This window comes from Apium graveolens, chromosome 5, assembly GCF_009905375.1.
Source record: "Apium graveolens cultivar Ventura chromosome 5, ASM990537v1, whole genome shotgun sequence".
Lineage (NCBI taxonomy): Eukaryota > Viridiplantae > Streptophyta > Magnoliopsida > Apiales > Apiaceae > Apium > Apium graveolens.
The window spans coordinates 24,287,119-24,301,528 of NC_133651.1; the positions used below are offsets into that span (position 1 = coordinate 24,287,119).

At 34.5% G+C, this 14,410-nt stretch overlaps 3 protein-coding genes across 4 annotated transcripts; 2 read left to right on the forward strand and 1 right to left on the reverse strand.

The window, feature by feature from the left end:
• The first annotated feature begins 4,761 nt into the window (after window positions 1-4,761).
• On the forward strand, window positions 4,762-6,612 carry LOC141723680 (succinate dehydrogenase subunit 7A, mitochondrial). Its single transcript, XM_074525540.1, has 4 exons — window positions 4,762-4,902; window positions 4,981-5,052; window positions 5,647-5,749; window positions 6,291-6,612. Exons 1-4 carry the CDS (start codon window positions 4,849-4,851, stop codon window positions 6,353-6,355), a joined length of 294 nt encoding a protein of 97 aa, XP_074381641.1. The 5' UTR covers window positions 4,762-4,848; the 3' UTR covers window positions 6,356-6,612.
• On the forward strand, window positions 6,457-9,979 carry LOC141723679 (LIM domain-containing protein WLIM1-like). Of its 2 annotated transcripts, XM_074525539.1 has the most exons (6): window positions 6,457-6,592; window positions 7,275-7,452; window positions 8,361-8,457; window positions 8,550-8,590; window positions 8,698-8,787; window positions 9,501-9,979. In XM_074525539.1, the coding sequence occupies exons 2-6, from the start codon at window positions 7,315-7,317 to the stop codon at window positions 9,672-9,674; spliced, it is 540 nt and encodes a 179-aa protein (XP_074381640.1). In that variant the 5' UTR covers window positions 6,457-6,592; window positions 7,275-7,314; the 3' UTR covers window positions 9,675-9,979. The 2 variants fall into 2 exon arrangements, with proteins under 2 accessions (XP_074381640.1, XP_074381639.1); XM_074525538.1 differs by lacking the exon at window positions 6,457-6,592 and having other exon boundaries at window positions 7,102-7,452.
• A 1,512-nt stretch (window positions 9,980-11,491) lies between these two features.
• LOC141723681 (uncharacterized) lies at window positions 11,492-12,524 on the reverse strand. Its single transcript, XM_074525541.1, has 2 exons — window positions 12,104-12,524; window positions 11,492-12,027 (listed from the first exon to the last, which is right to left on the reverse strand). Exons 1-2 carry the CDS (start codon window positions 12,375-12,377, stop codon window positions 11,756-11,758), a joined length of 546 nt encoding a protein of 181 aa, XP_074381642.1. The 5' UTR covers window positions 12,378-12,524; the 3' UTR covers window positions 11,492-11,755.
• Window positions 12,525-14,410: the final 1,886 nt, after the last annotated feature.

Consider the following 14,410-nt stretch of genomic DNA (forward strand, 5'->3'; position numbering starts at 1 on the left):
AGTGGATATCCAACAAAGATCCCTTCATCAACTTTTAGATCAAACTTAGATAGCTGTTCAGGATGAATCTTAAGAACAAAACACTTGCATCCAAATACATGAAAATACTTCAGATTTGGCTTCTTTTTCTTCACCATCTCATATGGTGTCTTTCTTTGCTTGTTGATGAGTGTTGCATTCTGAGTAAAATAAGCAGTCTGCACATCTTCAGCCCAGAAATAGGTTGGAAGCTTTGCTTCATCAAGCATTGTACGTGCAGCTTCAATGAGAGTTCTATTATTCCTTTCAACAACTCCATTTTGCTGTGGAGTTCCAGGAGCAGAGAATTCATGCTTGATTCCATGGTTTTTGCAGAACTCTTCCATTATCAAATTCTTGAACTCAGTACCATTATCACTCCTTATTATTTTCACAGAATCTTTGACCAATTTATCCAGTTGCCTGACATGATCAATCAAGATAGATGATGTTTCACTTTTGGTGTGCAAAAAATACACCCATGTGTATCTGGTGAACTCATTATGACCATAGCATATTTCTTCTTTGCAATGGACATGACATTCACTGGACCAAATAGATCAACGTGTAGTAGGTGATAAGGCAAGAATTGATAATTCAGTCTTGCTCTTGAATGAGGATTTTCTTTGTTTGGCCTTCTGACAAGAATCACAAAGGCCATCAGGAGCAAATACTGACTGTGGCAGTCCTCTCACAAGATTTTTCTTGACCAACTCATTTATATTGTTGAAATTTAAATGAGAGAGTTTCTTGTGCCAATTCCAGCTTTCTACAATTGATGCTCTACTCATCAGACAGATTGCAGAACCATCGGTACTTGTTGAAAGCTTGGCTTCATAGATGTTACCACGCCTGTATCATTTCAGAACAACTTTGCCTGTAGATTTACTTACAACTTCACAGTGTTCTTCAAAGAAATCCATATAATAACCTCTGTCACAGATTTGACTAACACTCAGCAGATTGTGTTTAAGTCCTGAGACCAGAGCTACTTCTTTAATGATGACATTCCCAAGATTGATATTGCCATATCCCAATGTTTTTCTAATGTTGCCATCTCCATAAAAAACACTTGGGCCAGCCTTCTCCACAAAGTCTGATAGCAGGGCTTTATTTCCAGTCATATGTCCTAAACATCCACTGTCCAGAACTAGGATGTTTTTCTTGTTGCCCTGCAATCACAAAGACCACTAATGAATAGTTTTAAGGACCCAGACTTGCTTGGATCCTTTGGCCTTATTAAGTCTGTTAACATTTGCAGCGGATTTAGCATCAGAGTTTATGTTAATATTTTTCTTATCAGAATTTACACTATCAGACTTTGAATCAGAACTTACACTAGAAGGAACAATGCTAACTTTCTTTAAAGAAGGTTTTATTTGATAATAATCATAGTACAAACTATGATATTCCTTACAAGTATAAATGGAATGTCATAAACTACCACAATGAAAACAAGGATTTTGTGGCTTATATCTAACAGACTGACTCTTAACTCCTGACTTTGAAGGTAAGGAGTTTATGTTCTTATTCTTCCTGCAAAAAGAAGCCAGATGGTTAGAACTTTCCCAGTTATGACACGTTTTCCTAGGAGCTTCAGGAACAGGCTTATAATCATTGCTTTTATTCACACCTTGCTTTCCATTCCTATTTTTCCTAGGTGATTTTACCTTGTTTGCATTCTTAACATCTTTCAGCTTATGCTTAAGCTGTTTCTTTGTCATTAAGCCTATGTTTACTTCAGTTGTCTTTTCCTGTTTTAGTTTGTCAGAAGTTACTTCCTTTTTAACTTCTGATTTCTCATTTTCAGACTTTATAGCTACAAACTTAACATGTTTTATCTTTGGCTTTTGTTTAACAACTACAGGCTTAATATCTACAGTTCCTTTATCATTCTTATCATCTCCATACCCTAAGCCCTCTTTCCAGTTTTCACTACTTAACAGATTCTGAGTTGTTCTGCCAGAGTTAGTCCAAGTCCTGATAACCTCTCTTTCCTTTTCTAACTCAGCTTTTAGAGATTCATTCATTTTTAGCACTTCATCCCTAACATAAAAAGCATCATCTCTATCTTTCGGAGTTTCATGAAACATAACTAACTCCTTTTCTAAGAAATCATTTCTTTTCTTAAAAACCAGATTTTCAGAAGTTAATCTTTCACATGTTAAAGTTTGATCTCTATAACTTATAAACATGGTTTTAAGATATTTTATCAACTCATTAATATCATCAGTATGAAAAACATAAGTAGTTTGAGGTACCTTTGATTCAGCAGCTTCAGAACTGCTTTCAGCACTTGCTTTATCAGCATTTGCCATCAAGGCATTATTCTCCTCACTTTCAGAATCTGAGATGTCTGTCCAGCTTTTCTTCTTTGTGACAAGAGCTTTGCCTTTGTCACTCTTCACTTTCTTGCAATCAGGAGATATGTGGCCTTTCTCACCACAGTTATAGCATTTGACATTTGTATAATCTCCTATGTCAGACTTTCCTCCCCTACTCTCAGATTTTCTGAAATTTTTCTTATCAGAACTTGTGCCTTTCCTGGAAAACTTCTTTCCCTTCCTGAACTTCCTGTATGCAATCTTTGTGATCCCTTTCACCATAAGAGCACACAGCTTCATCATCTCTTCATCAGCATCTGTCTCAGGCAAGCTTTCAGATTCTGAGTCATCATCACTTTCAGAACTTGATGACTCAGTATCAGACTTTGTGAAAAGAGCTTTACCCTTGTCTTTCTTTGAGGTACCTGCTTTGGGGGATTCTTCTTCAGCCTTAAGAACAACTGTCATTGACTTTCCTCCTTTTCTCTTGCTTCTTTGTTCCATTTCAAGTTCATGAGTCTTGAGCATTCCATAAATTTCATCAAGAGTTATTTCATCAAGATTGTAGTTGTCTCTTATTGTTGTTGCCTTCAAATCCCAGCATTCCGGAAGAGCTAACAGGAATTTAAGGTTTGAATCTTCAAGATCATACTCCTTATCAACCAGTGACAGATCATTCAAGAGTTTGACAAATCTATCATATAAATCAGTCAATGACTCATTAGCCTTTAAGTCAAAGTGTTCATACTTTTGAGTGAGTATTGTCTTCCTGTTCTTCTTAATCGTATCAGTTCCCTGACACCTTGTTTCCAGGGTATCCCATATCTCCTTTGCAGTCTTGCTGTTTATTACCCTATTTGACATTACATTATCAATGGCACTATGCAGTAAGTGTCGTACCTTAGCATCCTTAGCAATTGATGCGATATCTTCAGCAGTGTAATCACTTTTCTCCTTTGGTACAGTCTTTGCTGCTTCACCTGCAACCGCAACCGCGAGCTTGGTTGGTTTGTGAGGCCCTTCCTTGATTCTATCAAGATATTCTGGATCTGTCGCTTCCAGGAACATGGCCATCCTCACCTTCCATATGGGATATTCAGATAGTCTCAATATGGGAACTCTGATAGTCTCATATCGACTTTGAATTTGTGTCTTTGGAGGTTCTTCAGTTTTGGTGGGCTTAGTTGGAATTTCTGTTTCAGACATGATTGTGTTTGGATCTTAAACTGTTTGTGCGTTAACAGATAGGCTCTGATACCACTTGTTAGGTCACACACACACATTGTAGAGGGGGTGAATATAGTGTATAGTACAATCAAATCGAACTTTACTAACTCAAGTAACAGAAAACAAACTTTATTGAATCAATAAACTCTGTTACACTATGGAACTGTTCTCTCTCAGTGATGAACACATATCACGAGAGCTGCTAGGGTTATAATAAATAATCTTCTCGATTGTGATAACATTTATAGTGTAAACCCTATGTCTGTATTTATATACTACACAGTTACAAGATAATCGCTAATTGATATGAAATATAATTCTACTTCCTAAAATATATCAATCAGATATCTTTTCTTCCAAGTATTCTATTCTTCATAAAATTTCTTCTTCATGCATATCTCTTCTTATGTTTGTCTCAATCTTCTATCCTTTAACCAGCTGCTTTCCTTATCTGAACGTCATTCAGTACTTAAGTTCTGATATCCATCTTCTGATGATTATCTCCTGATAATATAAATACTGATATCCTTAAGTCCTGACTTCCAGCAAGTACTGATTTATCCTGTTTAAGTAAGATCTGAAAACTAAACATAAATAATATTAGTAATGATATTATCAAATATATCTAACAATCATGTATTAGGAGTTGCTGAAGAAATGTTTCTTTGATTGTTGAGTATGTTAAAAAGAGCACTCTTACAGAATATCTGGCAGTTTCTTGATTTGTTTTTGCTATAAAGTATATTGATCTTCTTATTCATTAACTACCTAAAATTGGGGCGCGTGGAAATACTTAATGGACAGGGCATACTAAAATAATACCGCATATACTCTCGACCTGATAATACAACCCTTCTCTAGAAGCACACTCTTGAAGGAAAGTTAAAAAAAAATATCCAATTTCACCTAATATTAATCTATACTTTAATTGCAATCTTAGCTAATCACTCATCCTGACCGGTGTCACGGGTCACTCGAACCGATTCTTATATTTATTATCTTTTACTTGTATTATATATTATAAAAATTGGTTAATTTTTATAAATTATCGATAATTTAATCAAAAATCAAATATATTTGACCGATTCATTATTGATAAACTATCAATTTTTAAAATATTACTCGATTAATCATAAATCAGTACCTCATTCGATTTTCGAAATATATAAACTTTTTTTTTTTACTTTCGTTCTTTGGTAAAATAAAAAGAAAATAGGATCAACTAATTAAGCCGATAATATCATTTATCTCGACTGTAAAGTTGAATAGCAGAGTAGCGATGGCTTTTGTAAACAACACCACTATCTTCTCTCAGCTTCGATCCCATTCTCAGGTCTCCCCCCCCCTCTCTCTCTCTCTCTCGCTGTAATTTCATAAGTTTTGTATCTAATTGAATCTATGTTTTGTATAGAAAACGGGGGATTTGCTGCGACAATCGAGGCGTGGAATACACACAGTAGAGCTAGGTGCTCGCGAGAAGGCTGTGAGTATTTTTCGTATCTCTATTTTATCCTTTTGCATACGTATATTATTTTTAATTAAAGATGTTTATGTGAATTATATACTGTATGTTGTGATTTAGGATTACTCAACAATTATGGAAGTAAATTTGGGGGAAAATTTCGTACGACATAATCTGATTTTTTAGACTCTATTCTGTTTAAGTTAATGTTTGAACCGAGGCTCCGTTTGTGATCGTAATTATCTGTAAATGTGGTTTTTATTAGTTTCATAGCGTTTAGGCGGGAAGAAATGAGTTAATAGAAATAGAGGGATATATTATTCAAGTACTTGGCTTTGATACTGCAGTCTCATATTCATTTAATAAGATTAAGTATGATAAACGTCAACATGAGTCGATTATTTTAGATAGCTCGCTGCTCAGTGATTGTAGTGTGATCCTCTTAGATGAACATAACCAAAGAGTGTTTCTGTTAGTCTCTAACCTAGCAACTTTTCAGAGTGAGTATCTCCGGGCTGTTGAATCGTGTTTGTACATATATATTTTTACTTGTAAATTTTTATATGGTACTTGTGCTATAATATCCATTCTAATGTATGATTTACTATTTGGCAGCTATTAGCACCTGACCCTGCTCTAGATCGATTTAAATCATACAAGAAGGATGTGAAGCGTGTTAAGAGGATAGGAGATGTTCTCACTGTTGTCGTCGTTGCTGGTATAGTTTCTCGCATTATAATCTAAAAAAGAAGTCTTGTTTAGATTTATAATTTATCTCTTTTAGATACAGAATAACTATCTGTGCTGCCAAGCATGCGCACACTGTGAACATTCGAGATTCCATATTATGGTGGAGAAGAGAGTGATGATGACTTATGTAGAGTCCGGTTACTCAATTGAGCAATATCTCTATGCAGTTTAGCAAGTAGTCTAATCATAGTTATGATCTTTTTAGTCGACTTTTAAATATGCTTTATGCCTTAAAGCGAGTATCTTTTGTCTTCAATGTAATTTCTATGTCCTATATGTGTAAATTTTCCCAAATGCTCAATGATCTGTTCTTCATTGTACGTGCACAAGCTGTTTGAAACATGATCTTTGAAGATTTTATTTAATGCTATTTATCTTTTCCGTGGCTCCAAGTATATTGATTAAGAATGTGTCTGTTTCTAAAGATATGCTTTAATAAGTATTTCTTCTTATGATTTAGGTTTTGTTGCTAAAAGAGGTTCTTACATTTCTGTTGGTGTTTGTTTCAGGATGTTGCTATGAGTTATATGTGAGAGCGACCACACGAGAAGAGGCTAGGAGACAAGCTAGTTGAAATGCATGAAGATGCCATTTTCCTTTTATTCATCTTTACTGCTCTATTTTTCTATTAAACATCAAGGCCATTGGCAGGCTATGGAAGTCTTCAAGTTATAAGTGTATCTTTCTTTTTGGCTAAGTAGCGATCTTGGTTACCGGAAATAAGGCAATTGAAAACTCGTGTTAAGTGATGTGGTGGCCAATCTCAGCCAAAGTCGACTGCAATATAAAGAAGTGTCGTCTTTGTTTGATGGTATTAATAATTTATTTATACTTGAAGGGGTTCATTTGGTGGTGTTTTTTTTCTTTTTGATTTTTTTGGAAATCAAATTCAATGAAACTATTTGCGAAGAAAAATTTGAAATCTTTGTCACTTTGTTTTGCAATCAACTTAGCCCCCTCAAAATGGAGACAACAAGCATCACATGTCCATCAGCTTGCCGTAGGTTTTGAATGTATTTTTAATCTATAAATCTATGTATAAACCTAGATTGATCTTGAACAATCGTTTGGTTAATATTCCTGTATATGTCCACACAAAAAAAGGGATGCAATTACTCAATCTTTGCTTTCCAAAAAATGTTTAAATCAAAAATCAATCCAACTTCAATTAAATTGGGTTTAAAAATATAGAGGGAAACATGCGAATATTACTGCGTGTAAACTGACATGTGTCCATGTAAATTAACCCTTATTCTTACAGCAACTACGTAGCCGACATGAGGTAAAATGAATTTGTTTGGCTATGCATACTACAAGTTTTCCCAAGACAGGCCAAGTAAAATACTAGTACTGGTGGTCTAAGCCTAAACCTCCTCCTATTCACACCTTTAAAACCCCTGCACTAAATATACAGTCTCAACTCCTCAACTTTATTCACAAAATCTTGATTTTTGAGATTTCTATTTCGTGTTCTAAATATTTGGATTTCATAGGTTGGTGATCTCAAGCATTTGAAGGGAATAAAGAGGGATCATGACAAGTTTTGCAGGAACAACACAGAAGTGTAAGGCATGTGATAAGACTGTGTATTTGGTTGATGAACTCACTGCTGATAATAAAGTTTATCACAATTCTTGTTTTAGATGTCACCACTGCAAGGGTACCCTCAAGGTCTCTTCTTTCCTTCTTTTTTTCTTCTTTTTTATTTACATATGATTTGATCACCTAGAATCTGATTTAGTGCACATGTTAATTTTTTTTATGAATAAAGACTATGTAGGATAATTTTTGATTTTTTATATCTGATTTGTTGATTGCATAATTGTGTAGAGTTCTTTGTGATACTATGAGTTGTTTATCTTGTTCATTAACAAGCTTTATTGAAATTTATGATGATCCGAGTGTGAAAGTTAGATTGGACTTTAAGACCCTTTTGTTCTCGATTTGTTTTGTGAGGCTCTTTGTGTTAATGTTGCATTTCGTGGATGGCGGATCGTGTGATATCTTCAATGTTCTGTTGAATCCATAGAGGAGTGGATACCTTTTTTGAACTCTAGTCTGTAAAGCCTAGCTTTTGATAAACTTATGAGCACAGTCTGTTTCAGGTTCGTGACAAGTTACAACCTTGTATTAAGATCTAATGATCATAATTCATTGCCAACTTTTCAAATCATCATTGTGAAAGGAGAATTTATTAAATACACAGAAATACAGAAACAGGAATCTAATTCTAACTGTAAATTTCATAGTATATATACATTCGAGCTTCTCTAGAAAATTATTCTGCCTAGTTTGTTGATCATAAGTAGTATTGTTTTAAGCCCTTTATATCAAGGCAAATTTAAAATTTGTAGTGATCTTAAGAAGTTTTCAGGTTTTAAGTTTTTCTTGTTGGATCAGCTACACTATCCAATTGTACTTTGTGCAAATATTCAGTTCCCTTTAGCTAATATCTGCTTCCATCATTTCCATCAAAATCTGTCAATTGTATTCACTGAATCGTATGGGTTGGACCGCTCTCAGTACTGTTGAACTACCTTCAGCTTTTATGCTTGTTCACACTACCCCTTTCCTTGCAGCTGAGTAACTATTCCTCTTTTGAGGGAGTCCTTTACTGCAAGCCTCACTTTGATCAATTATTCAAGATGACTGGCAGCTTGGATAAGAGTTTTGAAGGTAGTGTTTTTACTTCCCTGTTTTGTATTTCATCATGTGATTCCTTTAGCTTGCTGTTTCATGTTCTCAATTACTCCTTTGAATTTCACCAGGCACTCCAAAAATATCCAGAGTGAACAGATCTTCTGAACAGGTAGTTCATCGTCTAAGTCACCTTCCCCACACATCTATGAATTAGTTTGCATTAGTTTAAACGTTATATTGATGTTTGAGTTGATAATCTCTTTACATATATCTCAGGGCAATAACAACAGCAAAGTCTCAAGTATGTTTGGCGGGACTCAAGAAAAGTGTGTTGCTTGCAAGAAAACTGTTTACCCTTTAGAACAGGTAAGAATTTACATAGATAATTGTTTTAAAAAAATTGAGTGAAGTTGCAGGACCCTTTCCATTTTTTAGTTTATATAAGTTTTCTTTCCCCAAGAGTTGCTCAATAAATTAGTTGACTAGGACTGGAATCGCGGGATATTTATGCTATATATTTTGTATCATTTCTGTTTCTTTTTTTGATGGATGAAAATAGAAGTACTCCCAGACTTCTAATATTGGGAAACTCATCCTTGGATTCCACTTCCACTAGCTTTAACGAATAAACTTCCTAAACCTAAGATTTGTCGGGAAGGGGAGATAGCTCTCCGTTCCTGGTTTTTCTGTAGCTGACCAGCTCGCACAAATTAAGGTAGTGAGCATGACGAAAAAGATTAGAAGCTAAGCTTAATCCAGATGCCGCTTCAGAGAAAGAGTTTCAAGTTATATTTTCTATTTGATAAGGTTCTTACCTGGTTAGCAGCCTTCTGGAAAGGGGGATGTCTTACAGAGGGAGGCAGATTAATCTATTACTGGTCAAATACTTTTTCTCTGAGCTCATGGGTAATGTAGCTGTAAAGTTTTAGTCGGGGCCTCAACATAGATTTAAGGATAGATTCCACGTTTCAACAAATAAATTTAGTACCTAATACTATCTCATTGACAGTTCATATTTATGTTTGCAAAGTTGATGCAATCCCTCTTGAAGATGCTGATGGTGCTTCCTGTTACTTCAGGTGGCTGTTGATGGCACTGCATACCATAGGGCTTGTTTCAAGTGCAGCCATGGAGGCTGTGTGATAAGTCCATCAAACTATGTGGCTCATGAGCATCAACTATTTTGTAAGCACCATCACTCACAACTTTTCAAGGCAAAGGGGAACTTCAGCCAACTGGACAAGCAATCTTAAGATATTAGTTGAAGGGATGGCTGAGAACACTAAACCTATGTGATTCCGCCTAAAGTTTTATAGTAACCTCAAAAGGTACTTCTTTCCACATATAAGTACTCGTTCTGATGAAAGATCCTACTAAACATCCTCAAAATCACATCTGAAGTGAAACCTGAAGCAAAGGTCGTGTATGTTATGAGACAACTTTGAAGAGGACAAGTTCTGTTTTGTAATGCATGGTTTTAAATTTTAACGCTTTATTATAATATGGGTAATTTGAATAAGTAATAGTGTTGAGCTCTGCTGCTTCACTGTTAAACATCTGATCAGATACAATCTCCTTTGTATTTCTGATTAATAGTTCTCTCTCAAAATTATATTATAGTTTCCGCTCTCTCTTTAAACAAACATTAAACCACCTTTCCAACAAGTGAGTAACTGATAGAATCAACATGAACTAGCCTTGTTATTATGTGGTGATACCAGTCTACCAGATATAAACTATGCGTGTTAGACAGTTCAATGATGTAGTATGAGCTTCACTTATTTTTAAGCATTTGTTTAAAGGTGTTTCATACCCTTAATCCTTTAGATTAGAAGTAGATACTTATCATTGCTTCAAACCTGAACTTAACTAAGAATAAAAATAGAGAATTTTTAACTTTCACGCTTCGCAATTCACTCGTAGAATTCAAAATATTCTACCAAGTCTATAGATTTGAGGGCATCCTGCTACCTAATTATCAATCCATGTCCTAAAGTAATCTTGACATCCACAGATAATCCAAGGCTTTTTAGCAATGCAGCAACTTTAACTTTTCCTTTAAATATCAAAAAAATTCTACTAGTAGTGGAACTATGTGTAAGAAGGATCCAACAACGGCTCTGTGGGTCTAAAAAATGAGTCGAATCTAAGAATGGCACTAAAAGTATGGTGTTTATCATTGCCTTAAGAGTCAAAGTTTTAAAGCATGATGATCACTTCTTTGTTTACTATTCTGTTATACTTTCTACAGGACTGCAAATATAGAATAGACCAATTAGTATCATTATCTAGTGGTTTGGAGTTTAAAATTTCATGATTACTCTGTGTTTGAGCATGAATGATATACTCATCTCTAGGTGAAAGAAAATCTTCTTGAGCATGATAATAATAATGCTCAGCATGTTACGTGTGGCACATGGTCATGATTTCTGATTATGGTACACTATGTCTTAGTTTAGTTTTCGACTATTGAAGGTCGTGCTTGGCGAGAGAATCAGTTGCACATATGGTACGCATTTTAGTTTCGATTTCTTCAAGTAGGCCTCATTATGAAAAAATATGTTAAATATAAAGACAATCAAAATATTACAAATAAAGGCGTGTAAGAGAGTCTTGTGTTTTTATAAGAAGAGTCACGTGTACTTGATACGACTATATTAGATTATCATAGTGCAAGCACCTTCTTCTTCGATCAGATTTTGCACATTACTGCTATTTACTGCTTAGATCACGGTGTTAAAACAAAATCTTCTTTAATCAAATCAAGTAGGTCTATTATGCTTGCATAGACTTTGGGACAAGTACTAAAGTAGGTATTACTTAAAGAAATGATTCTATTTTGAGGATAAAACATAAATTATTGTTAATTATCAAGTTAAAGTGACAGAGAATTTAGATGCCTCTTTGTTTATTCTTACTAAACTACTTGTCTTAATATTTACAGATTCCTTTTGCAGCTTATATTGTTACAACAGTAAAAAAATCAGAGATTACTGTTACAAGAGAAGTGTTTTTGAAACTTTAGGTGTAGAATAGCAGAATTATTAACTCACTGCACCTCAACTAGGTCTGAAGACAAAACCAAATCAGTTAAATAAAGCAAACAGCAGGTTACATGGATGAGAAATTGTGTTAGTAGCCCTGCTTATGTTTTACATTGCTCTAAATTTGATTTTAACCATTGACAAGGCCGTCCTGGACTTGTCTTAACTTTGTAAAACAGACCTTACCAACCACAAAACACTTCAAACATCTTGGATGTACTGTTGTATTGAATTTCACCCGATTTACGCACTTAACATCTGCTGATTTGCCTAAATGGAAGCACGAATGATCAGCTCGCGGCCTCGGTGATGCTATGCAGCGAGGGATGCCATCCTCTTGGTCTTGCAGTTGCAGAGTTTGATGTCGATGATGTCTTTATCCGATGCCTGTCATGCTTTATTACCTGTTTGGTTTTGTTTTCCGTGGCACTTCTTGTTGCAGCACTAATATTTTCTAAATTTGAGCTCGGATTAATAATTTCCTTTCCAGATGCTGCTGCGTCTGATTGTTTTTTCTTCTGCATCTTTGCATACTTCTTAGCCCACACTCCTTTCATCACCTCTACAAAAATCAGTAAAATATAATTTAATAACTTTGTACAAGAATATAATTTAATAACTGTTAAAAAAGGCCATACCTTGAGAACTAACAAGCCTGTAAGTATGGCCAAGAAGAAGAGTATCAGTAGGGCGGAGAAGTTTAATACGCGTAACGCGAAGAGGCGCAGTGTCAGTTGCGGCGGTGGTGGAGGAAGGAGGATACAAAGTGGTGGTGAGAAGAAGAGCAACATGATAGCCAGGGTTGGTTTTCATTACATAACTAGCAGGAACAGGCCAGTATGCTTTATCTACTTTGCCACAAGGCTGTTGTATTACCAGACTTGCATTATCTATTGCTTGGCAATTCCCCATAACTTAGGCCTCTGTATGTTAATGACTCTGTGAAGTGTGTACGAGTATGTTGAAAGGGAGACGGATGAACAAGGAAGAACTGTATGAAGAAAAAACAGAAAGTCTGTGTGTGAGTTTATATTATGAGCACCAACCTCATCTCCAAGCTCCACGAGAATTAAATAAAGACTATTATTTCTGTGGAACCCATCCTATTTTGACAATTAGTAAACTGTAGTTTTGGACTTGCTATAATCTACTCGGGGAATAAAGGAAACCTCACTCTAAAACCGGAAATAAATGTACCTTTATTTCCGGTTTTAGAGTGAGGTTTCCTTTATTCCCCGAGTAGATTATAGCAAGTCCAACAGTATTTCAAGCCCTCTACAGTTAAATCTTTAAATTAATATGGTTGGAATAAAAAAATACATTATTTTATCCGGAGTAAATATATATTGTGTTCATTATATTGGAATCACAGAAAAATATTATTTTAACGAGATTATAATTTTATTGATTATTATTTCATCGAGGTTTAACCGTATATAATATAAAATATTATGTCATAGTAATTTGTATATGTTTAAAGTCTTATTCCCAAGTTTTTATTAGTGAATGAAGTAAGTGATAAAAAGGTAAAATACTTTCATCCCAAAAATGGAAGGAAAATTTTGGAGGTAAAATATCTAAAATTTACATTCATCATCACTTATTTTCGTTCTCTTTAAAAATTCGGAAGCACGATTAGAAATGAAAGTAAAACTATTTTATTTACCTTTCACTTACTTTTCACCCTTTTTAAAACTCGGCAGTAATGGGTAAGTAAATTCATCTCCAATAATGTGTCTTATTCTTATTATATATTCAGTATTCTATTATTAAAAATCTCTTTTATTATTAAAATATAATAAATAATAGAGAGAGAAAGAGAGTGTTCATGAAAATTTATTGTAAAATATAAGTTAGTACAAGGGAATAAGTGCCTTAAAAATAAGGCTCAAGTAGGTTCTATAAGACACCGCTAATACACGGTTGGGACTACTTTTTTTGTCAAATGCTCTATATTTTAATTTAGGACACGAATGGTGGACTTGCTCGTAGGTCCTGTTCGCACTAAAACACACGTGAAGATACACGCAAGCGTACGCGATCACAAGTAGTATAAAATTTAAGTCGAGTTCGTTCCCATAGAAACTGGTTTAGGTTAAATTTAGATTATGCACTTATGCAACAATGTATGATTATCGTTCACAGTTAAGACAAGTAACAAGTTTGATTTGATTAACTACTTAAGAGATTATACTAATATGCATTAATTAAGAGATTAAAAGTGAATTACTTATATGAGAATAAAACATGGGATTTCAAATTCATTAAATACTTCATTCAACGTTTATGTCTTTATCAATAGCATGTGATGGTGATGATAATTAATCAGATAACGCGAAATTAATATACGCTATCTTTCAATATACGTATACCCTACTACTAAGTATCTACAATCAAGATAGAAGCCAAATAGACACCAATTATACTTAGACCCTATATGTCTATAAGATTTGAAAATATAATGGTTTAAGAACAGGTTATCTATTGTGATTATATAGGGCGTGTAATATAGTTAAAATTACACTACGAATCATGAATGTCAATTCATACATAAAACTATGCTAGCATGACAAGTTCTAAACCTCTATATTCACTGTCGCTTCAATAGAGATTAACAAACAATCTTAGAAGTTAGCTACACATCAAAGACGAATAAGCACAAGCAAACTAGGAAATCATAAATCACCACACACTAAAGACTTAGAACAATCAACTATTGAAATCCATAAATAAATCCGATAGGACCCCATGACAACGATTACTTCATGATCGAACACATCGTCACCATGGGTTACAATGAAAACATGATACTAAATAAGTTCAGAATACTACAATAGAATATAGAAGTACTAGGGTTTAGAACAAATAAAAAACAAGCATTCAAAAGTATCGCCTAAATCGAAGAATACAAAAGTATGAAACTAGATCTTCTTCTCCTTAGTCGT